At 52.6% G+C, this 26,603-nt stretch overlaps 7 protein-coding genes; 2 read left to right on the top strand and 5 right to left on the bottom strand.

The window, feature by feature from the left end:
- Positions 1-451: 451 nt before the first annotated feature.
- Positions 452-7,919, bottom strand: RCC_05859 (uncharacterized protein; the record flags this gene model as incomplete). XM_023771123.1 has 3 exons in its annotated part: positions 452-1,339; positions 1,390-7,787; positions 7,850-7,919. 3 exons carry the CDS (start codon positions 7,917-7,919, stop codon positions 452-454), a joined length of 7,356 nt encoding a protein of 2,451 aa, XP_023626891.1.
- Positions 7,920-8,705: 786 nt separating this feature from the next.
- RCC_05858 (uncharacterized protein) lies at positions 8,706-10,131 on the top strand (the record flags this gene model as incomplete). XM_023771122.1 has 4 exons in its annotated part: positions 8,706-8,793; positions 8,842-9,237; positions 9,291-9,871; positions 9,928-10,131. The coding sequence occupies 4 exons, from the start codon at positions 8,706-8,708 to the stop codon at positions 10,129-10,131; spliced, it is 1,269 nt and encodes a 422-aa protein (XP_023626890.1).
- Positions 10,132-10,726: 595 nt separating this feature from the next.
- Positions 10,727-12,603, top strand: RCC_05857 (related to acyl-CoA synthetase; the record flags this gene model as incomplete). XM_023771121.1 has 5 exons in its annotated part: positions 10,727-10,819; positions 10,875-11,012; positions 11,066-11,922; positions 11,971-12,166; positions 12,223-12,603. The coding sequence occupies 5 exons, from the start codon at positions 10,727-10,729 to the stop codon at positions 12,601-12,603; spliced, it is 1,665 nt and encodes a 554-aa protein (XP_023626889.1).
- Positions 12,604-12,790: 187 nt separating this feature from the next.
- Positions 12,791-13,170, bottom strand: RCC_05855 (uncharacterized protein; the record flags this gene model as incomplete). Of its 2 annotated transcripts, none has more annotated exons than XM_023771119.1 (2): positions 12,791-13,084; positions 13,147-13,170. In XM_023771119.1, 2 exons carry the CDS (start codon positions 13,168-13,170, stop codon positions 12,791-12,793), a joined length of 318 nt encoding a protein of 105 aa, XP_023626887.1. The 2 variants fall into 2 exon arrangements, with proteins under 2 accessions (XP_023626887.1, XP_023626888.1); XM_023771120.1 differs by having other exon boundaries at positions 13,009-13,092.
- A 1,562-nt stretch (positions 13,171-14,732) lies between these two features.
- Positions 14,733-15,071, bottom strand: RCC_05854 (uncharacterized protein; the record flags this gene model as incomplete). XM_023771118.1 has 2 exons in its annotated part: positions 14,733-14,903; positions 14,961-15,071. The coding sequence occupies 2 exons, from the start codon at positions 15,069-15,071 to the stop codon at positions 14,733-14,735; spliced, it is 282 nt and encodes a 93-aa protein (XP_023626886.1).
- A 1,883-nt stretch (positions 15,072-16,954) lies between these two features.
- RCC_05853 (uncharacterized protein) lies at positions 16,955-17,792 on the bottom strand (the record flags this gene model as incomplete). XM_023771117.1 has 2 exons in its annotated part: positions 16,955-17,422; positions 17,472-17,792. 2 exons carry the CDS (start codon positions 17,790-17,792, stop codon positions 16,955-16,957), a joined length of 789 nt encoding a protein of 262 aa, XP_023626885.1.
- A 483-nt stretch (positions 17,793-18,275) lies between these two features.
- RCC_05852 (uncharacterized protein) lies at positions 18,276-26,317 on the bottom strand (the record flags this gene model as incomplete). XM_023771116.1 has 2 exons in its annotated part: positions 18,276-26,113; positions 26,251-26,317. 2 exons carry the CDS (start codon positions 26,315-26,317, stop codon positions 18,276-18,278), a joined length of 7,905 nt encoding a protein of 2,634 aa, XP_023626884.1.
- Positions 26,318-26,603: the final 286 nt, after the last annotated feature.

Here is a 26,603-nt window from a genome sequence, read left to right as displayed (position 1 = left end):
CGTTCCCCCCTATCTTCCGGGCAATCGATGGAATTTGATACAAGCGGTACTAACAAAAGGCTGCTTGAATTGGGAGAGTGCTACTATGGGAGCCACCAAATGAGCGCTGTACAACATCAATTTCGAACCATGATCAGCTTGGAAACGCCAATGCACAGCCCTCGAAGCAGCAGACATCCCTGCAGAGCTGGAATCAGGCTATGCATGTCACCCTGCTGCACCGAGACGACCCCCGGTCTGTCAGTCAAGATGAGCGAAATTCGCATTTTGTGCAATAACGACAGCACGATTAAGAAGACATTGTTCGATATTCGATCCTCTACATTTAACTCTCTGCATGTCTAATGCTTTTTATGCTTATAGCTACCTATTCGTAAGCGTTGTCGTAGATTCGCCACAAGGAGAGGCGGCAAGCTTCAATTTCACCGGCCCTTGGTCGCTACCTGCCTCACTATGCCTCCATCTTCCACACAGCAGGGTCCATCTTCTCCCAAATCAGATCCACCAGACCAGCAATCGACATCCCACCCTCAAGAAGTGCCATGAAGGGAACATCCGCACGAAGCTCTCTCCACGCCCACGTACGCAACTCAGCGGTGATCATACTGTCCATACCAATCTCCGCCAGCGGACGGCCMATTGACGGAAGGAGCTTTTCGATAGGTACGAGCACCAGCTTGGAGAGTCGTTGCAAGACCAATTCCTCCAAGGCCTTCAACACACCGGTCTCACCATTCGCGTCTGCTGCCGCTCGCAACGTCGCGGTCGTTTGCTTCTTCGCATCCGAGCCTGAAAGTTCTGTGCTGTCGCTTGCGCCTGTGATGGCTATGACAAGACTCCGGAATCGATTATCCCGAAGCCACCACGACTTGCCTCCAGCTTTGGTGAGTTTCCCGGGTTCCATCCCAGTGACTATGTGAGATTGGGCCCAGCTGTCCCATTCCCAAGACATCCGTGTCGGAGCTCGTCGCCGACAAGCGACGTCCATCATTTTCAGATACTCATTCTCAGGAATACCATACCCTCCGTTGCGTCGTAGCGCCTTCTCAACCTCTGGATGAGCTTCAACGTGGCCAACCTCCACAATCATGCCAAGCGCAATAGAGCAAGCCTGCAAGCCCAAGTTACATCTGTGACGAGCCATGTGATCCAGAAAAGCATTGGCCGCGGCATAATTGCTCTGAGTCGAGGCYCCTGTAGTGCCCAATAATGAACTTGTCATTACAAAGAAGTCGAGCGGTTCGTCTATGAGCGCCTCGTGCAAATTGATTGTGCCTTGCACCTTTGGGTCCAGAACTGCTTGCCACGTTTCAAGACTCATATCATCAAAGAGCGAATCCTGTTCCTCGACGTAAGTATATTTGAAAAGCAATGGCGCAAGGATCTTACCTTTAGAAACATAGCCTGTTGCATCACCCCGCGGATTGGCGTCTTTGCCATGGAGATTGCACGTTCAACATCTGCACGCTTCGCAACGTCTCCCCTCGCAATCGTGACGGTCATTTCCTCGTTGCGTGTTGCTGCGAATTCCTGAAGCTCCTGTATGAGTCTCGCGGCTTCGGGCTTATCGGCACCGGATCTCGACAAAAACAGAAAGTGCCGTGCTCCCCTGCCTAACATCCACATCACCAAACTCCGACCCAATCCTCCGAGGCATCCGACGAGGAGATACGAGGCCGTATGCGGAAATGTGACGGTCCGATACGGCTCGTGAATAGGCGCAACGCAGCCGTCTGCATATTTGAGGAGTACACTCGAAGTGGTTTCCGGGTGAACAGCCATTGCAACAGCTGCTGGTAGCTCAAGAACGTCGTAGGACGCCTCGGGTGCAATGGGTGAGATGACCTCGTCCCTTAGAAGAAGAATGATCTTGCGTGCAAGTTTTCCAACCTCCTCGGGTTGAGTCTTGACCATGTCGAAGAGATCAAAGGAAGTCAGAGACACACCCCTCGAGAGGACAGAAGGGTCAAGCAGAGAAAGGTTGGGAAGGTCTGAGTCGCCGACACAAATGAGTCTCCCGTTGCTCGCCAGAGACGCCCATATCTCGGGAAATTCGGGAGCTCCAGGCGAGACGATGGCGACATCAACGAGTCCTTTGTTCGTCGCACATATCAATTTTCTCAACGCCTCGGAGCCTGCGACTGCCAAGTGACACTCAGCAAGTTCTGGATATCTGGACGACAGCAAAAGCTGCTTCTCCGCCGATTCGAAGGTAACAATCACTCTAGCCCCGAATAGCAGCGCAAGACGGACGGTGGCAGTACCAATAGATCCCGATATCCGGTGGATCAGAACCGTCTGCCCTCTCTGGACACGGGCGAGATTGCTCAGCGCATAGAARGCGCTGCAGTAAGGCAGAAGAGACGAGACCAGAAGAGACGAGACCAGAAGAGACGAGACCATCTTTTCAGAATCATCGTTTGCGCGAAGTACTTCGCAGGTGGCCTCGTGCGCAATAAAGGAGCTGTCGAAATTGGCAGGAGAGAAGCAGATCACTTGCTGGCCAATTTTCAACTTGGTTGCGCTGCATGGGACATCTTTCACGGTAGCAACGCACACGTGACTGAACTCGTCCGCCTCTTGAAGACCTTTGAGCACGCGGGCCTCTCTTTTGTCAAGATTGTACACTGTTGGGGTGAGTTGAACCTCATTGTCTCGGAGAGTAACGAGGGAAGGCAGCTTCTCTTTGAAGTAGAAACTTTCAATCTGCCCGACGTCCTGGAAAGCAAGTCTGAATCCACCTCGAAGCTGGGAAATCTCAGGAGTTGGCTTGAGCTGGCGTGAGAAATCAGCGTTCTCAAGCGGATCAACGATGTAGCGACTGATGTATGTAATCCCGTCTGATTCAATGAGTTGAGTATCCAGGACTCGGTCGTCATCGGTGCGGAGAGATCGTTCGTGTGAGATGATGAGCTCGGCTGAACGAGGGCTACTGTTCCCTCCCACGTCGAGGTCAATGCTTGAAATTCTGATCGAAGGCAGTTCAGTGATTATGCTCTTCGCGATCCCAAAAATGAGCGAGTGCTGAGGAACCTTTCCCTTCAGGAGTCCACCATTTGTCACCCAGACTGCCGATGAGGCGGTTTTGAACAACATCTTGACACCATCCATCTCCGCCTGCGTCATGTTACTCAGCAGCGGACCTTCGAGTTCTGCCAGCATAATGATGCGATCTCCCTTTGTAACTTGAAGGTTTGGGGTGACTAGTGGAGTGAGTTCTGTTTCGAGGCCATGAGCTTTCGCTCGCGACTCGATGTCCCTGATCAACGGGTGTGGAATGTTTCGATAGACAAGCCATAGCTTCTCCGTTCCTGCTTCCTTCTGCACGCCCTGTCCCACGTTGGAGACTATGATGCTGTTGGATGAGATGTCACCAGTGTAGTCGTTCAGCAGAATGTTAGTGCCAGAAAAGCCAGCATCCAACAGGCGGCTGTTCCAGCCTTCCTTGGACAAGAATGAGCTGTCGACACGGCCATCATGTTCGGCTTGCTGGAATTCAGGCAGGGATCCAAGTTGGGACGTGGTCGGAGTACGCTCTCCGGTCGTCTGGACGATTATAAGACGTCCATCAGGCTTGAGGAGGCGTTTGCAATGCGCCAAGGTGTCATCAATACTCTTGGCCGCGTGAATGACATTGGATGCAAGCACAATATCGTAGGTTCCGGCAGCGAACCCTTGACTCAACGGGTCTCGCTCGATGTCCAGGGCGCGAAAATCCATATTTTTGACATTGTCAAATTTTTCCTGGGCTGCGTCCAGGAAAGCAGTATTGGTATCTGTGAACGTGTACTGAACAAAGCGTGGGTTCAGAGAGCTCGCTTGTAGAGCAGCAAGCACTGCCGTTGTTGCGCCTCCAGCGCCGGCACCGATCTCTATAATCTTGAGTCGAGGTTCCTTGTGCGCGATGAGCTTGACAACGTTGGCCAGTTCGATCCAAAAGCCGTCACTGGTACTGGCGCCACTTGGGTAGAGTTCGCGAATAGATACTCTGTCAATGTCTGGCTGCCAAATAAGGCGAGTATATGGTTGACGAGGCTTTTGACTGGCAGTGCTGCCAAAGCTTCCTTCAAGCGAGAAGAATGATATGGCGACGTGGAGAAGCTGTCGACCATTTGTGGTGTACAGATCCGATGTTCCATGAGCCGAACGCATACCTCTCCGTACACCATGGCTGTGGAGTATGCCATTGGGTTGGAGGGTAGAGGCATCATCTGTCTGCCACACTGCGAGATCGTCAATGACCGTTGGCAAATATGCCTTGCCGATTTCCTTGACATCGCCATTGTGAGCCGCGATAACAGCAAGTTGCAAGCAGCCATCTATTGTGGCCGGATGTATCATGTATCGCGACTCTTGTACCATCAAACCTTTTGTCGGTTGAAGATTGATGTATGACATGGCATCACCTGTCTGTGCTGTGGTGCGGATATCCTTGAGCGGGCGAAAGCTGGGCCCATAACGCAGTCCGATGTTTGCCATCGTCGAGTACCATCGCCGATCGCTACTTTCTTCGTTCTCACCTCCTCGATGCCCCAGGACTTCCAGTTTATTGGTAGGTGTAGACTCATTTGATCTTTCCAGAGTGATCTTGCCAGCAGCATGCTCGGTCCATTTGTCGTCAGCATTCACTGCGTCAGCATTCACTGTGCTTAGACTGAAGTGAAACCAAGACTTGCCTCGGTGAGAGGGAGTATCGTCAAGAACACGCAGGTTGAAGAGAGTCTCGACCTCACCCTCTGGAGAGAGAATGAGCGGAGCTTTGATGTAGAGTCGTTGAAATCTATAACCCTGGACGGCCACGCCTTGGAGTTCAGCGATTTGAGTGGCGGCTTCAATGGCCATGGCCACGTACCCGGCTGCTGGGAATATCACGTCGTCTCCGACCAGATGATCGGAAATCCAAGGGACGTCCTTGATGAAATTGAGTCTGTTCCGCCATTCTGCGCTGAAGCTTGAGTTTCCCAGCTGGCGACTTCCCAAAAGGTCGTGACGAGGGTGCTTGCGGTAGCGAAGCTGGCGACTCAGCCTGTTTTCGGACACAGGCATGTCTTCATCGTAGTTCCATTGGTAGGGTGGCAAATATGGAAGAAACTTTCCCTTGCCGTTAATCGCGCTCATATTAATAGGAAAGCCTGAAGCGAACAGAGAGGCGGCCAGCTTCAATGCATTCTCAACACCATCTTCACCGCGCACAAGACTTGGAAAGTAGGTCAGATCTTCTGCAGACAGTCCGAGCGAAGATCTAATTTCTCGAATTGGCGAAGAGAGTGACGAGTGTGGGCCAATCTCGACCAAGCAGTTCACGGCGGGCTGGGACTGTAGCAAGTTGGAGAGAGCCTGAGGAAAAAGCACAGGACTCTCCAGGCTTTTCCTCCAGTAMCCAACGCCGACGACGTCTTCTTGACTTTCGATAACCTTTCCTGTAATGCCCGAGTACATTGGGGCTGTCGATGATCTGGCGACGTGCCTAAGGTCAGAAAAGGAATGCTTAAAACAGTCTTGAAAGTATTGACCGGCCTCCTTGACGAGGTGCGAGTGGTAGGCATTATGGGCGGTGTTGAGCTTTCGAGCAAAGACGCCGTCGTTGACCAGGGCGTCGCGCACTTGGTCGATCGCAGCGTCGCCACCGCTGAGAGTTACACTCTGAGGAGAATTCTGGCATCCTATCACGATATCTGGCTGGTCTTCGATGTACCGTGCCACCTCCACGGCACCCAGTCCGACTGCCATCATGGCACCATGTGTATGTCGGGCTGCCACAGAGATCCMACGATAATACGCCACCGCTATCGCTTCTCCGGCATCCAGTAGGCCTGAGGCGAATGCAGCTGCCACCTCTCCGAGGRAATGGCCGACAACAGCTTTTGGTTCGATTCCCCACGACGCGAGAAGAACCGTCGTAGCGATCTGGACTGCCGTAAACAGCGGCTGGGAGAGGGCAGTGTCTTGAACCTTGCTATCCTGGGCCGACTTGGACAACTCGTCCAATATTCGCCATTTCGGTGGCGTTGGAAGATCATCCAATACTGACTGTAAACTCTCAATGGTCTTCCTGAAGATAGGGTATTGCTGAATTAGCGCAAGACCCATGCGGGGCCATTGCGCTCCTTGGCCTGTGAATACGAAGGCGACGACTGGCTTTCTGGCAGTTGTCGGAGGTAGGTACTTCGTCCCGCCGGACAAGGGTTGCGAACCAAGTTCGGTAGCGCTAACAATGGCAAACGCATGGCTACGATGTCTCGTTCTTCGGTATGACAGGGTGTGTGCGATATCAGAAGCGGAAAGCCCGTTCGCCACACCGGCAAGAGCGGAGATGTTCCTCTCCAGGGTGGGCTGGTCGTGAGCTGAGAAGGGCAAAAGATATCTGTGATTGACCTGACTATGCACATTGTCACCTTGCATGCTAATCGTACCGTCATTACCCTCGACGACGTGGGATATGCTAATGTCGGGTTGGGCAGCCAGAGGAGCCTCGACCCCGTCGGTGATTGAAGCCGGTCGGGATGAGGAGGGATTCAGTAAAATGGCCTTGGACTCGACCAGACAATGGGCGTTACTACCCCCGTATCCGAAGGAATTGATGCTCACTCGCTTCAGTAGCCCGCTTGGCCATGGCATAGGGGTTTGCACAACAGCCAATCGACCACCTTTGAAATCAATCGCTGGATTAAGGGATTTGATGCCCACAGTAGGAGGGATTACGCCATGCTCGATACTCAAGACCGCCTTGACAATGCTCGCAAGGCCACTCGCTCCCTCGGTGTGTCCAATATTGGTCTTGACCGAGCCAAGAAGCAGAGGGTTCTCCACCGTTCGGCCAGCAGCAAACACATTTGCGACGGCGGCAACTTCAATGGGGTCTCCAACGGGGGTCCCCGTCCCGTGGCACTCAAAATAGCCAGTGTCGTCGAAATCGAGACCAGCTCTGGCGTAGGCCATGCGTATCACAGCCTCCTGACCCTCTACGCTCGGATGGTTGATTCCTTGACTCCGGCCATTGGTGTTGACTGCRGTCGATCGGATGACGGCGCGAATGTGATCCTCGTCGGCGAGCGCTGTCGACAGTCTCTTGCAGTAAATGGCACATATGCCGTCACCTCTGCCAAAACCATCGGCACTTTCGTCAAAGGTGTGGCACGTGGAGGTGGGGGAGAGGACGCCCAGTCTCGCGCTCGCAATCTGCTGCTCCACTCCCACTATCAGATTGGTGCCGCCAATCACGGCGGCATCGACGTCGCCGGACAAGAGGCCCTGACAAGCCATGTGAAGTGCATACAGCGAACTCGAGCAGGCAGTATCAACCGTGGCACTGGCACCCTTCAGGTTGAAGACATAGTTGATCCGGTTGCTCAAGATGGTCATATCGCTGCCCGTCATTTGGTACGGCGTCCCATACTCGGCCTCACGCACATTCATATTGGTCATGTCGTGTGTGAAGCAGCCCACATGGCACGAAGTCTTGGAGCCACTGAGATCTTCCAGAGTGGCCCCGGCATTCTCAAAGCTCTCATAGACGACCTCGAGCAACTTGCGCTGCTGGGGATCCATGGTCGCAGCTTCCAGTGGGCTGATGCCGAAAAAGGAGGGATCAAACTGACGAAAGTCATCGTGGTGACTGAGAAAGTAGCCTCCACGGGTGTGGATGCTTCCTGGCCGGCCCGTTCGTGGGTGATACCAGGTATCAATATCAAATCGGTTCTTCGGCAGGTCTGAGTTGGCTGACTTGCCCTCTTTCAGGAGATCCCATAGCTTGGATGGCGTGGAGCACTCTCCCGGGAATCGACAGCCTTGCATCTCACCGTCAGATGCGGAAACTAGGTAGCAGCGCGATGGAATACCTGGTACTCACCAATCCCTACAATGGCAATGGGTTCCAGGCCATCTCCCCAGTCAGGCACCTCCACGGGCTTGCTAGACATGGCGAGCGGAATGGCTCAGCAAGATGTCGATGATTGTACAATGTCAAGGCGACACTTCAGCCGACCTCTTTCTTCTGCACTGGAGTTGCGCCAAGTGCGGAAGCGCAAGAGGCGTCTTCATCCTGGGACATGATGCGGGTCGGGCAGTGCATTTTGGTTCATCAGTTCGTTTCATTGGTCGTGTTGGACAGTAATACCGCGTAAGAAGTGGAGGATCCTCAAGGCAGTTGGGCTGGAGTCTTACATAATATTACGGCCTAGCGTCTTCGGTTATTTTAAGCTCCGCCTGCCTTGGCATCAGGTCAGCGAATAGAAGGTACCTTACCTAAGCCACCTTATCGGTTTTTTGTGCCCTATATGCAGCGACGAGCACCTGCGCCTGCCGCCGAATACGGCTATACATAGACTCCCTATTCTACCTAGCCTTGCATTCTCGCTACCCCGCAGACTGAGTAATGATTCCCCCATTCCCTGGGGTCGGCCTAGCTGGGGCCGCAGGACAGCAGTCAGGAAGCACATCGAGTCGATGAAGTTGAGGTATGGATACGTGCCGACAAGGCGCCACTTTTCGAGGCTGTGCTTTTGGGGTGCCTCTTCACCCGCCGTCAATTGCCAGCTCAGAATCCTTCCGAGTAGGTAGGGTCAATGCTCTCCTCGCATCAGGATTCAGGATTCAGGATCGAGCTCGGTTGGGCATGGTGTCAAGAGAAGCGAAAGTGGGTCGCATAGGACCTCACAATCTTCACTTCCCACAACCGCGTCGCAATCTTTGTCATACAAGGGAACATGGCGAGTATCGAAGACGACTGGCGACAAGCTAAAGACGCGACGGAGAGAAAAAGAGTACAAAATCGGGTGGCTCAGAGGACCTATCGWGAGTGTGATGGGTCCCAGACACCTTCCATCTTCTGATATGGGATAGGAAAGCGTATGAAGCGGAGAGTGGAGGAATTAGAAGAGGAGATTGACCGATATAGATCCTGCCAGCATCCAGCAAGACAGTGTCTTGGCAACGGCCAAAACTCCATGTCAGACGCTGCCGCAAGAGGCCAAAATCGTGAGAGCGTCGGCGAAGATGCCGCTCCTCCGCATATGTCACGTCCACTCTTGCCTGGAGAGATGGGCCGCCGAAGCTCGCTAGACTTCTTGCCCCACGACTTGATCAATGTGGAAGAAGCATTGCTGCATGTAGACCAAGCCACTTGGAGACAATCCGGAGCGCTCCCACTACCTAGCTTTGCCCCTCTCGCAAAGCCACAAACTCCAGACTGTACATCGGTATGGTCCTTGCGAGGACGTGCCGACCAGCAGCCTCAGGGTACGCTCGATGTACTCGGTGTGCGCTAAGATCCGGGCTAACAGCGCCTGCAGGGCCCATTGACGAGAGTATGCACTTTCATGATACCCCGGGATCGCAAGACAGGTGGATGTCTGCGGCTCCCACGAGAAGGGACCCTCAGATCGACTTTACAGGCGACCCAATGGGCGTAGGAGGCGCTCGCTACACCGCCGCGGTCYCTCCCACCCCTAGCACTACTCTTGTATCGAATGGGAGCTCTGAAGCTGACGGCTGGAGCAACAAACCCCTTGAGGATCGCTTCGACCTTGTTCATCGCTGCCTACAGAGTGCTGGTTTTGATAGCTTTGATGCTTTGTTCTCCCAGTTCTACACCTCCCATTTCAGTTGCGGATCTGCCATGTCCACCGCACAGCGGGTCAGCCGGCAAACCCACCTCCCAGTTCTATTGGCCAACTTGCGAGAGAGGTCTAAATCGTGGACAGCGTGGGAAGCACATGGATACGAATACGAAGTGCTCAAGTCTGCCGAGAGCATAGTCAACTCCGAATGTAAACAGCGAGTTGATGTGTCCAGCAGCGAGGTCAACCTAGAGAATAATGGCGACGTGAATCGGAAGATGTTGGAACAGATGGTCGAATCCATGCAACGCAAAGTACGTCAGATGCCGGGATTGATCTTCCATGCTCTCTTACTAATCTGTGATGCAAGTTTCCGAAACTTTGGACCCTCATCGAGGCCTTTGCTGGATCTAGAGATGGACTTGGTACCAGATCACGGCCTTATGATCTGCTTGCCATGATGATAATACTGAACCCTCCTCATGCAGCTACAACCGCACAGATATCATCTTGGGTAGCCGCTTGCCTTGAAGCCGCTGTGTGRGCTATCCGAGGTGGGATTGGAAGTCTTTAGGTGTCGAAGTGTTGAACCTCGAAGAAATGGCAAGCCGCGTAGCAGATCAATTCAACTCAACAACTTGTGCCTTGTCTSGGAAATTGTCTGCCCTGGTGATGAGGAGCGCCTTCTTTATTTGTGTCGAGGAAGAAGGTGAAGAGCAGGTAGGTCGTAGCATTGATAAGGCCGCTTGTCTTCAACTTACTAATATAGCCGCTGTTTGTCAAACAGTGGCACTGTCAAGAAGACGTAGTAAGCAAGGGCTTACGTGATTGAGCTAACAACTGAGTAAAGCCAGATCACTGATTTGATTGGATGAGATTATCTGCCCTGTGGGACAAGACTAATCGATGGAGTAAGCCATCCCCTGAGAGTCAAGCTTTACTCAGCCCTACTAATGTCCTTTTCGCTTCTACGTTACTTGAGGTTTGAATGGTTTACAAAGTCATTATCCACAGAACTACGTGTTAGATGTTACTCTTACAAGACACATGTCACACTAAGAGATGGCTCTAGAAAGTCCATCAATCTGACGTTATCTTTTTCTTGCTAACGAGTTTGCTACTCTCCTTCGATGCAGAAGAATCATTCTCATTGGTAGTAGTAAAGTATCATGGAGTTCCGCCCAGATCACCACGCGGAAGTACCCCACCTCGATCTGCTATCATGGCTATTCGCTGATGTCGAAGTAGATCGCGAAAAGCCGGTGTGTCATCCTCCTTCCCATCTCTACCCTGAGCTTCAAACTCTAACGAGGGCAGATATTCATCGACACCGTTGATGAGTCGCAGCGTCTCAACATTCATCAAGCAGTAGCGTTGATCCGCAAACTCATTGCAGGCCTGAGGACTATAGGCCTCAAAGTTGGCGATGCTGTCTGCCTGCACGCCTTCAACCACGTAAGAGCAGACTTTGGAGGATTCTCTTGGACTAGACTGAAAGTGTCTCATAGATTCTATATTCATCCCTGTATCTGGGCATCGTTGGTGCAGGCGGCTGCGTCGTTGGCTCAAATCCAGCCTATGCATCACTCGAACTAGAGCACTTGCTACAGACGACGAATTCAAAGTACATTATAATCGAGTCCGACTTACTGGATAAGGCGTTACCCGCCATCTTATCCGCCGATATACCCGCCTCACACATTTTTGTGTTCTCTCCTGGGGAGTGCGAGGACCCTCCTGTCGGACTCAGGACTTGGGAGTATCTGCTCCAACACGGCGAGCAGGACTGGATTCAATTCAACAATGCCTCAATAGCCAAATCAACCGCCGCCGCGCTTTTACTAACAAGTGGAACGACGGGTCTCCCAAAGGCGGCAGTCATTTCACACTATGCTCATGTGGCAGTAGGGGTCTCGACGGAGTTTCTGGAAAAGAAGAAGCCTTACGACGTCTCCTATCTGCTCTCGATACCCCAATTCCACTCCTTCTCAGTTCCCTTTGTACACATTGCTGCCTTTCGACCGGGACGCACAATATACATCATGCGTCGCTTCGACCCGGTGAGGTTTGCAAAGTACATCCATCGGTACCAGATCACGGACACGGCAGTCGTACCTCCTATGCTGGCAAGTCTTGTGGACTCGGAGGATGCATCGCGGCAATTGGCCAGCTTGCGAGTCGTTTACTGTGCTGGATCCCCTCTGTCGCCAGTTCTTCATCGGAGGATTCTCTCTGTACTTCACAGCGATGCTGTCGTGACACAGGTGTGGGGAATGACTGAAACTGGATGGATCAGTACGTTTTGCTGGCCAGAAAAGGACGTCACGGGGAGTGTTGGCAGGTTGGTTCCCAACATGGAAGCGCGGTAGGTCCATTTACAGTATCCTTCGAGTGAAGACTAAGCATGTCGTAGCGTAATCGATGGACATGGCAATGAGGCTTTGGCTGAAGGGGTGACTGGCGAGATCTACGTCCGAGGACCCACCATCATGAACGGCTATCTAGCAAATCCGACCGCCACCGCGGATGCTCTACAAGACGGGTGGCTGAAGACAGGAGATATTGGTTATTTTGAGGGCGGTAAAATCTACATTGTAGATCGAAGCAAGGTATGACTCGCCACAAACAAATTGGGATTTCCAGACTGATATCAATTCTCCCTCAGGAACTCATCAAAGTTCGCGGATGGCAAGTCTCTCCCTCGGAGCTAGAGGCGACACTACTTCTTCATCCCGCAATCCTCGACGTAGCCGTCGTTGGCGTCGCCATGTCGGACGAATACCCGGGAGATCAACTTCCTCGTGCATACGTGGTGGTGCGTCCCGGACAGTGCCTCTCGGAGCGGGACGTCGAAGAGTTTGTAGCCTGCCGAATGGCGAGGTACAAGGCTCTTGATGGTGGCGTGGTGTTTGTTACATCCATCCCTAGGAATGGGAGTGGAAAGATCCTGAGGAGGTTACTTTCAGAAAAGATGGGAGCTGAGAGGATCGTGGCTGGCACCGTCTCGAGCATGGCTGCTGACAGAGCTGTGGAAGTCGGGACCTAGATACTTACCTATCAATATCTAGCTTCTTTGGCGGAATCACGAGCATGATTGAAATGTTCCTTCAGGTGAGGTAGGAGGAAGACGTCAGTCCATTTTCCCGAGACCTTGGGTACGCTACTCAGTGCTCTGCTTTGTAGTAATAAAATACATGGGTAAGGTGGATATAGTAGCGTAATCTCTTGTCTTACTAAGCTCCTTCWTAGAACTTCGTACATGTCTCAATATAGCCTGATCTTTTTGGCAGAAATGGCCCGGAAGTGGTCGGTGAACCAGTCGTAGTCGGCGAGCTCGAGCTGCTCTTCATGGGCGATGGCTGCACTATGGTAGAGTTGATCCCAACGCAGACGGGACGGACTGAGGTGGAGTCTGTGTTTGCGAAGAGTACTTTGGTGCAATTGGCGCCTTCTAGCCAGGTGTTTCCAAGTCGTGATTCCAGAGAGATCCACGCCAGCGTAATCGGCAACTGTTTGATAGGATTCCGCTGTGTACCTAAGGTGTCAGCACCAACGGCAAAAGCCCAGTGTGGGGAGTTTGGCTACTCACTGTCCCTCTCGTAGCCACAAACATTGTAAGAGCAGGCGTATGATTTGTCCTTGCCATCAACTATCTCGCCATGTGCTTCATCGCAGTGGATAGCCGACTGACTGCAAATTGGCTCGACTGCGTAGTGAATGGCCAATGTATGCAATTGCTCGAAGACATTCTACCATCATCTATCGTATGTGGTATTTGTCTTCTGAACATAGTACGAATAACCTTTGTGGAGCGCGCACTTGCTGGCGCTCAAGCTTGGACTCTAGGTCATGAGATTGCTGACTGTGACTAGGTACAGTCCAGCAACATGCAAGCAGTCGGTGCTCATCCCATTAACAGCGGTCCCCTGGCTGAGATCCACGGCGATAAGTCAGGCCGTCCGAGATCTTCTCCGAGGCTCTGAGAAGCATGGATTCTCGTGCAATGCTTCATGTAACTTGTGTTGTCGACGGAGAAGCCACAGGGGTTGATGTCTGTGTTGTTCGTGGCGGTAGCGTGAAGGCAAAGCTTGTTGCGGGGTACTCAGAGTACGTCCGGATATTCCCGACTGCTTTGAAGAGAATTGGCTAGGTTAGCTATGTTCTTGAAGGTGCAACTCCATATAAGAGAGGCGGTCCATCAAGAATTCGTTAAATGCGATGGAATCGTAGTGACAAGCAAAACGTTCCTGTTAACCCTAGCTTGGCAGTTCGTATACTTCGGATTGTCACATGCCAGACTACGTGGCCACCACAACTCGAATTATTATAGGATGAGATTGCTTGAACAAGGGAGCATCGATCATTCAATCGCGTTGCTAAGGAGTATCTCGTAATATAGACAACGGTCTCACTCCTTGCGAGCTCGCTGGAGTGAGTGAGCTGAAACAGTACGGTGGTATGGTAGGAAAGGGAATATCATCGGGTCTACTGTCGATCACGAACCTGAGCGGCATTCACCAGACTTTCCATCACCAGCACGAATATCGTTCGACGCTAATGTCGAGCGAGACGGCGTTACAGCTGCTGTACCAACAAGAGTCTTGACGTCCGAGCTCATGGGTGCAATGTCAAGTCSGCCACTTACTTCACCAGTCTCAGTACAGCTGGGTAAAGCTTTGTCGTGGATCAGTCCGATTGTATAACACCTTGTGAGGGTGTTGTGAACAGGTGGTCTCAATACAATTCCGTGAATCCAGCTCGTTCGCCTCTTGTTCGACCTCAGACGTGGTTCCATGCAGTTTTGTAGCCAGTCCCGCCATCTTGCCAGCGTACAAGATCTCCCAAGTGTATTCAAGTCCCCAGTGAGTCATGCAAGCATCACCGCACTTTACTGCACGTCGATCTCGTTGCGTTTTAAATGTCGCAGTATTCCTGCGACGCGCTTGACCCGAACCCAAGCCACAACTGCTTCCTCGTCACTGCCGACGTTCTTCGAAGACAAGAAGATGTTACTGATTGTGCCGAATATCGTTTGCGCGCTCGCCGGTGACATCGCGATTCTTGTCGAGTTGGTGGTGGCGCTTACATCGTCCCACGCGCACTAGGTCAGCGGCTGCTGCTGCGGTACGGTGTTATCCCCTAAGCCACAACCCAAAGACCAACGTGCTCATGGTGTCAGTGTAATATGCCACACCATACGTACGCGCGACTTTGGCAGTCAGAAGAAGTGAAGCCTGAGCTTTGGTTCAGTGGACCGCGAATATCTTCGTGCTGCATGTCAGGAGTGCAGCATGGTACCAGAGGGTACACTCGCTGTAGACAGGAGTGTAACAGAAGGTGCAATTTCTGTATTCAGCTCAGTCGACGCCTCTGCCCTCTCTGTGGTGGGGTTTGCAGTCATGCCTCATGTGTGACACATCTTGCCCAATTATACCAGACATCGCCCTCATCCCTAGAGGATGTGTGACGCAATGTGGTGAATTCTCCTGACAGTTGCTTGGTGATGATGCTCATTGATGTGAAGAAGTTGATGGCGGGTTCGCGAGAATAGGTACCTTAGGCTACGAAAAGCGCGCTAGTGGCTTAATCAGCCTTTGACCAGCTGGCCTCACACTCAGTGAAAATCCAAAGCAGACCGCGGGGAAAGACGTCATAATCGCGAAAATCTGACAGTCCTGCTCGCAGACGGATGTACGCATCACGGCGGAGCATTATCAGTAATATTCGGCGAGGCTCGATGCCCAGCTGTCCCCTCAAGACACCGGCGCAAGGCCAATGCAACTCATGGGGTCAGCGTCAAGTTTCGGGGATACATACCTGCGACTCCGGTAGTCGATAGCGGAAGCCTGAGCTTCGGCTGAGGGTTTCCGCCGTGTCTTCGTGCTGCATGCCAGTGAGTCGCCTGTATGCAGCTCAGCCATTACCTCCGATTAAAGGGGGAGAGCTAGACACGCCACATGGGTGGGGCAGGATGTTTCCAAGGCCGCTCCCTAGGCCCAATTATACGTGACGCCGCTTGCACCTGCAAAGAAAGACGGCAATGACCAATTTCCCGACGTTGGTGACGCCGCTGGGGCTCGTTGTCTTCGTTCGGTGTGCGGGTGAGCGCAGGCAGTTTCGGAAACCGCGTCTCAGGCCCGTCCACCGCTCGGCCATCAGCTGTTGCGTCGAACTGAGGAGAGCTAGACACGTCACATGGGTGGGGGGGATGTTTCCAACGCCGTCCCTTGGGCCCAATTATACGTGACCCCGCTTGCACCTGCAATGAGTGGYAGAGATGACCGACTTCCCGACAGTTGGTGGTAGAGTTGGTGAACTTGGTGATGAAGTTTGATGAAGAGGAAGAGAAGAGCTTGATGAGCTCGAGAAGCTTTCTTATATGCGGCTGCGGCTGCCGCTCCCGCTCCCGTTGGCTGACTGAGCTAGCAAGGATGGATTCTCTTGGCATGTAGGTGAATTTTCAATCACAATGTGCTCTCACGATCGGAAGGACTCTTTGATAGCCCAACGTGGAGCCAAGTAGCGAAGTGGTCCTACATATGTTAGAGAGTAGTCGATACTTCATAGTTTCACGTAACAAAATTCTGATTAGGCGCGTTACGCGCTCTACCGCCACGCATCCCATAGGTCTTCGGGCTAGAACCGCCCTATTAGTATCTAACGCATGAAATGTGCTCTCGCGATCGGAACGACTATTTAACAGCCTAATGCGAAGCTAGGTAGCGAAGTGATCCTACATATGTTAGAGAGTAGTCGATAGTTTATCGTTTCACAAAACAAAACTCTGATTAGACGCGTCACGCGCTCTACCGCTACACATACCGCAGTTCTTCGGGCTAGAACCGCCTCATTGGTATCTAACGAATAAATTTTGCTCTCACGATCGTGATGACTCTTTAACAGCCTATTTCAGAGCTAAGTAGCAAAGTGATCCTAGACATATTAGAGAGTAGTCGATAGTAAACGTCTTCATAGCTTCACGCAACAAAATTCTGGCTAGGCACGTTACGCGGCGTGCTCTCCCGCCATATATACACCAGGTTGTTAGTCTAAGACCACTCTATCGAGATCTTACGTTCCAAGTGTGCTCTCACGATCGGAACGACTCTTCAACAGTCTACTATGGAGCTACATAGCAAGGTGATCTTTTGTACGTTAGAGAATGGTCGATAGCAGACGTCCATAGTATTTCATGCAGTATAGTTTTATTAAAAGCAAGCCGCAATCTACTTCTTCGAGCTCCTCGCAATCTTCAACTTTTGTTTCAGATCCAAGATTGAACGTTGGTCGTCTACTGCGTTCTTCACAGCCGCTTCCATTAACTCCTCCTTGGTGGTGCAGCTGCCCAAAACTCTCTTGTTCCTCATTCCCATGTTGAAATAACTGTACAAGATTGCTCAATCGTCCCTTTCCTCCTTGCTTTCTGCTCCATCCCTTCTGATCTTGACGCTGGCTCGGTGTTTTGCGGCAGTTCCGGGGCAGTTCTTGTCTATGCATTTGGCTATCTGACACTCGTAGTTTTCTTCTTCGTATTTGGGAGGCGGTGTCCCAGATTGAGAGCTTACGAAGAGTGGCTCGGAGCTCTCGCGCTCAGCCCTTGGCTTCTTCTTTGTAGGACCAACGAGTGTCTCCCTTCGGCGCTTGGGAGTGGCTTTTTTGTTGTGTAGTGCGGGTGTGCTACTCCTCTTTTTCGCTTGCCAGGCGAGCACAGGGGCGCCTTGCAGTCGCCTCGCGAAAAAGCCTTCGTTACTATGATCATGCTGAGGGTCGAAGAGCACTGCAAATAGGAGGTCCATAGTCGCCTGGTAGCACCACTTCACCCAATTTGCAGATCCTTGGGGATACTGGGCAGCTCCGGGAACCTGCTGAGATGTTAGATACACAAAAGCACGCTATGATTAGACCATGACTTACTTTAGTCAAAGCGACTAGTCTCCTCAGTGTGAGCATAACTCTCTTCTGTAGGCCCTCTTGGTCGATCATGACTTTGTCGGTAGGGGTGTCGTGCGCGTTGCATGCCATCTCGACAGTACTTGCTCCTCTCGAGACCCAAACATCGTGGTCGAGACCCAGCCATTGCCGTAGCTCCTCATACCGCGCTGGGCGATCGATCTCGCTTTTCTTGAATTGCTTCAGTTCCCCCATGATTTCCTTGTTGATGACCCATGCTGCGACAGCGTCGTGACGTCTCTCTTCTGAGAGACGCTTCAACGGAACGAGTACTTTGGATGCCATTATGGGAAAGGTCGTCGTGCAGAAGTGGCGGAAAGGCGCGATGTGCGGTGATGGTAGGACGTGGAGCGGGCGGTGATTTTAGGACGTGCAACGCGCGGTGTTTGTAGGACAGAATGTCTACATTTCAATTCCAAGCGGAGCGGAAGGTGGGTCTGTGCGGTAGAACTCCCGGAGGCAAGAGCATTCTCAGAAGTGCTACGAGAAGTCTCAACTGCTGGACAACTGTTGCGAGTCTCGAGATGCGATTATTACTTACGATGGATGCAGCTGTGCTCTCTATCTGATGTTATGGTACCTCTCTCAGGCGAATCCGAGCAAACTTTACCCCTGAATTACGCCACAACGATGAGTGAATTTGGAAGACTGAGAAAAGCTCTATGGCTGATGTTTTTTCAAAAGTGCTGATCTCGGGATATCACTACACGTGCATGACACACCACTCCAGCAAAACGCGCTTTTGTTCTTCCATCCCTTCATATCGCCTTACTCCGCAGTCGGTGCCTCCCACCTAGCAACCTCTGGCGTAAAAGCACAATACCACCACTCCCCCGCTCTCCAGCCACCACTCCAAGTCCCATCCTCCCTCACTCTCCCCGCACCAATCCTCTCCGCAATCCCCACTTCCCTCATCCACTCCAACGCCATCTCAATTTCCCATGCCCAAAGTTTCCTGCCATGTGCCTGCTCGATCATGTTGGCCGTAGATCCAGATCTGAAAACCAACAGATGTAGAACCGACCTCAGAACCATATCCCACACATCATCAATCAGATTGCCATGGATGTCCACCCAGAATGGGGTCCGCACTCCAATCTCACCCTCTATTTGAGGCGGGTAGAGTGGAATTGGGACATGATTGAGAAGTGGGTGGTCGTCCTTGTAAGCTGCAGTCTTGGTGTAAACGATCGGAAATTTGAGCCGAGACATGTCGACTTTCTTGGTCTCATAGGTCGGACCACAATATCCCCATGGCGAAAGCTTCGGGTACGGAGCATCGTAGTCATTCTTGATTTCTGGATAAGTCGTCGACATGCGAATCAGACCCTGTGCAGACATGTTCGTCAAGACAAGATATTCCGGATCTGAGGCAGAGGGTACCAGCGAGAGCTGATCTTGGCTTTGAAAGTGGGTGTTGATATTCTTCCAAGCTTGTGCCACAAACCTCAAGAAGCGACACTCATGAGGTCGTGGAGGCCATCTCCTGAAGACTTGCAGGCATTCATTGGAGATTTGATAGTTGCGACCAGGCAGCATACGACTCTTCCGCTCTTGAGAAAAGGTACGGTTCTCGATCATCTCGGCAGTGACTTGTTGTAGCATATCAGGGCTGAACTTACGGAGCTTCTGAGCGGCGGCCTCTGGATGGTAGTTGTACTGCTTCGTCACAGCGACCGCCCGAACCCATGATCTTAGAAGAGCCATGTCTTGAGTAACCTGATCCTTCGGTCTCAGCTCGCCAGGTAGCGCACTGCCATAGGTGTACTTCGTAATGAGAGATCGTCGGTTCTGCTCAGTGCCAGTAACAAAGTACTCGTCCAGACGAACCTCGTAGAGACTTGGAGGCTCCTTGATTTCGAAGTGTTCCTCGGTTTCTTGCCTTGAACGAAGCAAATCCGGCGCCTTTGGTCCTTCATCTTTGGGCTGGAGCTGAACGTGAGGAACCACAGCTGCCTGAACCCAATCAAACAACGCTGGCCAGTCCGTATTGTTCAGATTCTGGAAGTCGACCCGGGGAAAGTCATCATGCTCGTAGGCCGCCAGAAAGGGCTCGTGAATCGCCTCGCGGAGCTTGTCCACGTCGACCTTCCGCGTCCTCTTGAAGTGATCCCATCTGCGCCGCAAAAAGTTCCCATCGTACCGGAATCCCAGAGCGTGGGCGATGAGTGTCCAGTTGATACCCTCAACGCGAAGACCTCCACAGACAGCAGCAACAAGAGCGAAAGCGATGACGAGGCGATCAGCGTCCTTGAATGCCGGTCCGCTGGCCATGTCACGGATTCTGATCTCTCCGTTAATGCCAGTGCTGCGCTTTCGGCGTTCGGGTCTCGCCACTGCTGCATTTTCCTCGTCGGACATGTCGAGCTCATCAGAGTCATCATCCTCATCATCCACTTCCACCTCGCCATCATCTTGAAACTCATCTCCATCTGAATCATCGAGTTGAAAGGATACCTTCTTCGAACGCCGATTGTAAGGTCGCATTGGCTTTCCAGTTATCCTCGAAACGGGGACGGCATCCGACGCTGCGTTGGTGGCGAATAGTCCAGACTCGAAGGCTGTATCAGGAGGAAGCACAGATGCCAGATTCTTGATCTTGAGCTTGACAATCAGTCCAGGTGCCTCGCAGAAATCGTCCTCTAGAGCTTGGGGCAGCTTTGCAAGACTGGCTCGGGGCCTGAGACCACGACGACCTTGTTTCTCCGGTGGAGAAATGAACTCAGCAGCAGTACTGAATGTACCAGTTTCCGGGTGGAAGCTTTGTGCCGGATGCATAAGTAGCGCAGAAGCCGGAGCCGGCATTTCAACAAGCGGGGACACTCCATACGGCCAGACGCGCTGAGACTGGAGGCGAATGTCTCTGGATATCTTGGATCCGCGGGCAGGCATCCTGGGCGCAGCTTTCGTGGAACCTTGCTGCTCACCATTCTCTGTCAAGTCTACTACATGATCATCGTTGGACTTGGAGACTGTCTGTAGACGTGCTCTCCTCTTTGTCGGTGGCGGCTTTGCTGGCTGCTGCTTCTGTTTCTCAGTGCGACGTACGATGACTGCAGCTGAGAGGTCCACCGGGAAGAAAATCTTGCCCTGTGACTGCTGGCCAGCAGGAGCGCGACTGGGCTGTGTAGAATTTCCATGCTGCTTGCCAGCAGGGGTGTATGCATCATCATCAGCATCTTCATCTTGAACAGGTGGAAAGTAACGATCTTCATCGTCGCCTTCTTCGTGCATGTCAATGTCTCCATCATCGTCGATGATCTGATCCGCGTTTGTCGAAGCCGTGGACTTACGCTGGCGGTGCTGTCCTTCGTCTGCGGCATCAGTCATTTCAACGTCGCCATTCTCAGTAGTAGCTGCCACTGTCTCAGTCTCGCCCTTGCTCTTGCCATGCTGATTGTTGCCAATCGCCATCGCTGGCCTTGAGGGTGAACTGACTTGCATCTGGCCAGGCTGCGGAATGTAGGGCTTGTGAATGGTCAACAGCGAAGAAATGGGAGTCACCGCAGTATGAGATGCCGGAGGCGGTGTTGCAGATCCTGCAGAGGTTGTAAAATTGATCTTCGCCCGCGCCAAAATAGCAGCATTGAGTGCTTTCTCGGCCTGAATCTTCCATAGCTCCGCGCCAGGTCCACGCACAGATGTCTTGATCGCCGAGCCAGCAGGAGGTAGACCAGGATACCACCTCCCACCACCACGATGATAGAACGTCTCATCGGGGTGATTCTCAACATAGTCCGTGCTACACGTTTTGTACGAGCCGTTCGAAGTGCTTGCACTCTGCAGTTGCTGATTGAGAGGCTCACTCATTTCTACTTCCGGCGGCGGCGTTCTCTCCCGGACTGGAGAGTCTGCAGCAGGCAACAAGACGAATATGCTCCTAACCTCCTTGAACGTCATCTCCGGATGCGCTTCGACATACTCTTTGGTTACTGTTTGCCCACGAGAGTACCATCCTTTGCCGCGATGGTAGAAATGCTCATCTGGATGCGCGGTGACATACGCCTTGTCGAAACGCTCTTCTATGTCGATAGCTCTCTTCTCTCGCCACTTGTCGTTGCGCTTCTCTTTTGGAGCATCAGGATCGTCGGATTTACTATCAGGATCGTGGGATTTGGTCTGCTTCTTAGCTCTCTTGCGTGGCTTGGTACCAGATTGCGCGAGTTCTCCAGAGGCATGAGCTGCTGGTGTTGGGGCAGGGCTATCAACTTCGACCGCGGGCGGAAACTTCCCTGCGGCAATATGAGTAGCAGCCTGCTCGTGTGTGGTTACTGCTGTTCCTGCCGGTTCGTCCTTCCGTAGACTTTGCTCCGCGGAGCCAGACACGACATCCTGCAAATCCGTGGTAATTGGATTTCGAACTTCAGCCTCCTTGAATGTCTGCTCCACTGGAACGGGCGTGGTGACTTGCGGTTCCGGGGGTGGATGATCGCCTCGTGCTAGCACCGGGCCATCCGTATCGGTTGCAGATTCAGGTTCTGCTCTTGAAATCGAAGCAGAGCGCTTCTCAGCCACAGTCGATGATGTCTGATGTTCCCTCGATTGATGCAACTGCTCTGCAATGGTTTGATCTGTGTCCTGACCATTGGATACTGTCTGCACGCCTCCAGGCGCGATCGATGGGTGAATCTGCTGAGTTGCACCATCAACAGCATCCAGAGTGGTCAAGCCCGGCGTTGTGATTGTAGGATCAATCGCCGKCAGTGCGGCAACAGTGGCAGCAGCGCTTCCACTCGGCGCCTCATCAGCATCTTCTACCCTCGCAAACTTAATCCTGCTTCCCTCCCCTGCAACACGATAGAACTTCTCATTCGGGTGCTTATCAACATAAGCCTGATTGAAGCGCTCGCCACGCGCGTACTTGCCTCCTCCGCGGTAATGGAACTTTTCGTCGGGATGATCGGCTACGTACTGCTTTGTGAAAAGCTCTGGCAGGGAGCTAGACTTACCAGTTCTCAGTTCTGGATAAGTGCTCGGCTTGGCTGACACAACGCTCGACTGTCGGACCGCATCTGAGGCAATTTCGGGCTTCTCTGAAGCCGACGCGATCCCGGAAGCTTCGTTCTGGATCTTGGTCGTTGATACGTGCTGGGGTGTGTTGTTTCTGATTGTTGTTTCTGGTGCGTCCAGGCCTGCCAACAAGACTGATGGCGCCGTCACGCTGAGCATCGTAGTATGCTGAGGCTTTTGCAGGTTACCGTCCTGTATCCTGAAGCTTGCCGAGGTATGGGCTATCGATAGCCCACGAGGAAGATTGACGGAAGCACTGCTTGATCCGTTCAGCACAAGTTCACGTTCGTTGTCGACAGTTTGCGGCCCCGTGGTATGCGTGTCTTCTGCTGAGGCGACGCTGGGAGTCAGAGGTATACTTGGCACAGCCGCGGCAGGCCTATTGTCGACGGCCGAGCCTGCCTCAACACCAGCCTCCATGTTTTCCACCTCCGCCTCTGCAGTAGATTCGGCTGCATCTAGTCTCACTGAAGGTCCACTAGACTCTGAGACGGGCGTCTGACCAGGTGGATCCTGTTCAAGTTGCTCATCAGCTTGTTCCATGAGAGTGGCTTCAACGGCACCTGCTTCAGCCGCCTCAACCGCAAYATCTTCAGTGCCATTAGGTTGCTGAGTGGACATCGTCTCATCTCCAGACTCAGGCACCATAGTCTCAGGCTGAGCGATTGCATCCGTTTTCTCAAGCGTAGGCGTTTCCGCCTCTGCAGCCAAGGCTCGGGCATTCTCATCCACAACAGCATTCTTGTCTGGAGCGCCAGAGGTTGCGGTCTTTTGAAATCCGTTTACAGACTCATTTCCACCCTGAACAGAAGCAGTTGTATCCATCGAATCTTTTGTCTCCTTCTGCTTCGCGATAGCGTCAAGGTCAATCTTTCGTTGAAGAACTCTCATGCGAATTACGTTTTGCTCTAGAGGTCGGCCTCTCTTTCGTTGCAGAGCAGCCATCTCCAGCTTCGCAGCAGCAATAGGATCTTCCGGCGTGCTGCTACCCGCTACTCCCTCGACAGCATCCGGCGAGTCCGACTGATCGCTTCCAATAGGTGCAAGATCAAATCCCAGGGATCGACGCCTGCTGATTCGGCTGGTTCGTCTCAACGAGGTGCTTTCTGGAGTGACGTTCTCCTGCACCTCAGAATCGTCCTGGATTGGATCCTCCTCGGCGGCCCCAACAAGCCCGAGACCGAGTGTACCAAAGTTCCCCGGTCCCGCCACCGGCTGAGCAGTCGGCGCGCCGTCTTTCTTCTCGAGCCGGAAGAGCCCCTCTCCCTTAATGACCTTCCGCTTCTTCTTGCTTCTCATCTCTTCTTCCACCTCGGAGCCACTGCCTTCCACAAAGAATGGAGATTTGTCTTCCTCGAGTTCTGCCAGGCCTTCACCGATCCGTGCGGTTCTCCTCCGACTGGCTTTGGGAGCAAAGCGCGGCCCGCCATCGTCCTTGAACCAAGAAAATTCTTTCAAGCCATCGCTTTTAACAACTGCAATGATTGCGTTCCTAGGCCTGCCACGCTGAACGTAGTTCTCGAGTTTAGTGTTCCGAGCGCCAGGTGGGTTGATGTAGACTCCAGGTCTCTCACGAGCGATAATCGAAGCCTTCACCTCTGCAACACGATCGGCGGGAAGTTCGACGGCTTGTGGCTCGGTTTCTTCAACGCGGCCTTCAGCGGTATTTTGCTCATCAGTACGTGCGACCTTGTTTGGCTGCTCGACAAGGCCATCAAGCCCGGCCATGGTAGCAGTACGCTTGCCACTGCTCTTCATCTCGAGGCGGACTTGACGTTCGGCGGCTGCTTGGGCGTACATTTCGTATTCTTCGTACTCTTCCGGAGGGATCTCTCGCTTCTTCACGATTGGCTCACGTTTCTTTTGGGGTTTGTCCTTCTTGACTGAATCACGCTTCTTGCGGGGAACTCTACTCTTCTTACTCTGGCCTTGACCAATAGGCGTCCGAGGAGTTGTGCCTATGTCGACATCATCACCGTGCATATCATCGCTGTCGGCATGTCCTGTCTTATCGACACTTTGGGCGTCCGAGTTATCATCCATTTCAGCATCGTCGACGGGCTCCGTGAGAAGTGGCTCTCCAGCGGCTCGCAAAGCGTCGGCCTCGAGTGCTTTGCTCGACTTCTTTCTTTGACGCTTTGAAGATAATGGAGTTTCGCCGTTCGTAAGAGTGCCAGGTGCAGCCGTTGATATCTCGGCCTGGGTGCCATCGAGCATGGAGCGGCCAGTGACTTCGCCGCCAGGCTCTCCGGAACTACTAGCCGAATTTAGGGGACGTGCAGGTGAACGAACAGCGGAGCCATCCTTGATGGGCGTTTTTCTCAGCCGGCCATGCTTTTTCTGTGGACGTGGTGTTGTAGTTGCAGTGCCTGACGCACTTCGCGTCATGCTGTCCGACGATGCGGACTCCGCAATCTTATACTCAGCATCCTGATCGCTGTAGTCTTGCTCCTCCTCAAAAAGCCGCGCATACTCCGCGCTTTGGGCCAAGCTAGACTTTCTCCGGGCCCGATTGCTTTGTCGTGACGGTGTTTGTGTGGAATCAGGTGGCGGCATCTCGGAAGTGGTGTCTCTCATCGAGTGAAACACCATCGCTTCGTCGTCCGTTTCACCCTCGGCATCCTCGTCGCCGCCTTCGGTATCATCATCTTCCGCAGCCTCCTCATCGTCGTCATCGTCTTCACCGGAGCCCTGATTTCCACTACCTGTCGGTCTCGCCCTTGACTTCCTCACTCCAATTGCCCTTAAACCATTCCTGAAGTTCACCCAAATGGATTTGTCGTCAGCGGTGGGCTCCCTCAGAAGCTGAATGGCATTGACGGTCTTCTCTTCCTTGCTATGCGCCTTCATGATAGGATTACCGTCCTCGTCTTGTACACGACAGCGAAGCAGTCTCGTGCAACCTGTCTGAGAAAGCCGCTGGCAACTTCTGAGAAGAATCTTTCTGTTCAGCTTAGCTTTCGGGTCCAGGCCCAGGTAAAGATCATCGATGGAGATGATGTTGCCATTGTCCTTGAGCAGAGCAATGGTAGTGTCGAAAAGAGCATCGAAATGCAGTATACCGCCCGTGAGCACTGCCGTAGAGTCACTTGTAGCCCACTTTTTCAGCACAAGCAAACTTGTCCTGAGATGTTTGGCCACTACAGCTGACTTGGTGATGTAGCCCTTGTCTGCAAGCTTGTCGGTGCGCAGTGGGATTGAACGCTTATCCTGCCCAGCGAGCTCGCCAGCTCTGGGTTGAAGAATCCCCCTTGGGCCATGTTGGGCTATGATCACAAGCAATTCAAACTCCATACTCGGAATACGAAGCACATCGACTTCATGTCCGGCAACATGCTGCCATAGTCTCTCCTCGGATGTGGAGATACGCTTACCTGCTAGTTTGGATTGAACTGTTGCAATCTGATCGTCTTGTTGATCCGCAAGGGTCTGGTCATCGTCTTGGATATCGGCATCTTCGTGCTCGGAGAGACGAGTGAAGGCAGACTCGATCAATTTCTCGTCGGTGATGATCTTGTCCTCTTCAACCTCGATCTCATGATTCTTGCGGTCGTAAAAGCTACGGACCGCCTTTTCGAAATCAACGGCAGTGAAGCCTAGTATCTCATCAGCACAAGCCGAATTGAAGTGTTGGTCTGGTCGACTCGAGCGTATTCCCGACGCAATCTTTTTGCCGCCGCACGAGCCGCGACCGACACCAAATGTCGCGAGAAATTGATATCCAAAAACACACCTCTTGATCTGGTCAATGAGATCTTGTCAAGCAAATGCTCGATCAAGTCGTCCATCGAGTCCGTCATTTTCGGTCATGTCGGGTTGTGAAGTCTTGTTGGCATAAAGATTGATGCGGGCGCGGCGGATGTTGGAAGTGAAGGTTGGTTCAAGTCGGATTGAGCGCGCGAGTCATTGGTTCAGGTTCGGCAGGAGCCGAATTTTCACGGCGTTGGCTAGATGAAAGTGGAGATGAGGACCGAATGTGAATCAATGCGAAGAATAGAAGATGTTCAAAAGAAAGACCGGTCGGAGCTGCCGCCAACAAGAAGATGGCATGTGAATTTCAAAAGCGCTCCAGGCTAAGGTATAGGT

Source organism: Ramularia collo-cygni, assembly GCF_900074925.1.
Source record: "Ramularia collo-cygni strain URUG2 genome assembly, contig: RCC_scaffold08, whole genome shotgun sequence".
NCBI classification, from domain to species: Eukaryota; Fungi; Ascomycota; class Dothideomycetes; order Mycosphaerellales; family Mycosphaerellaceae; genus Ramularia; species Ramularia collo-cygni.
Note: the sequence above shows the minus strand (reverse complement) of the source record. Positions and strands in the feature narration are given on the sequence as shown.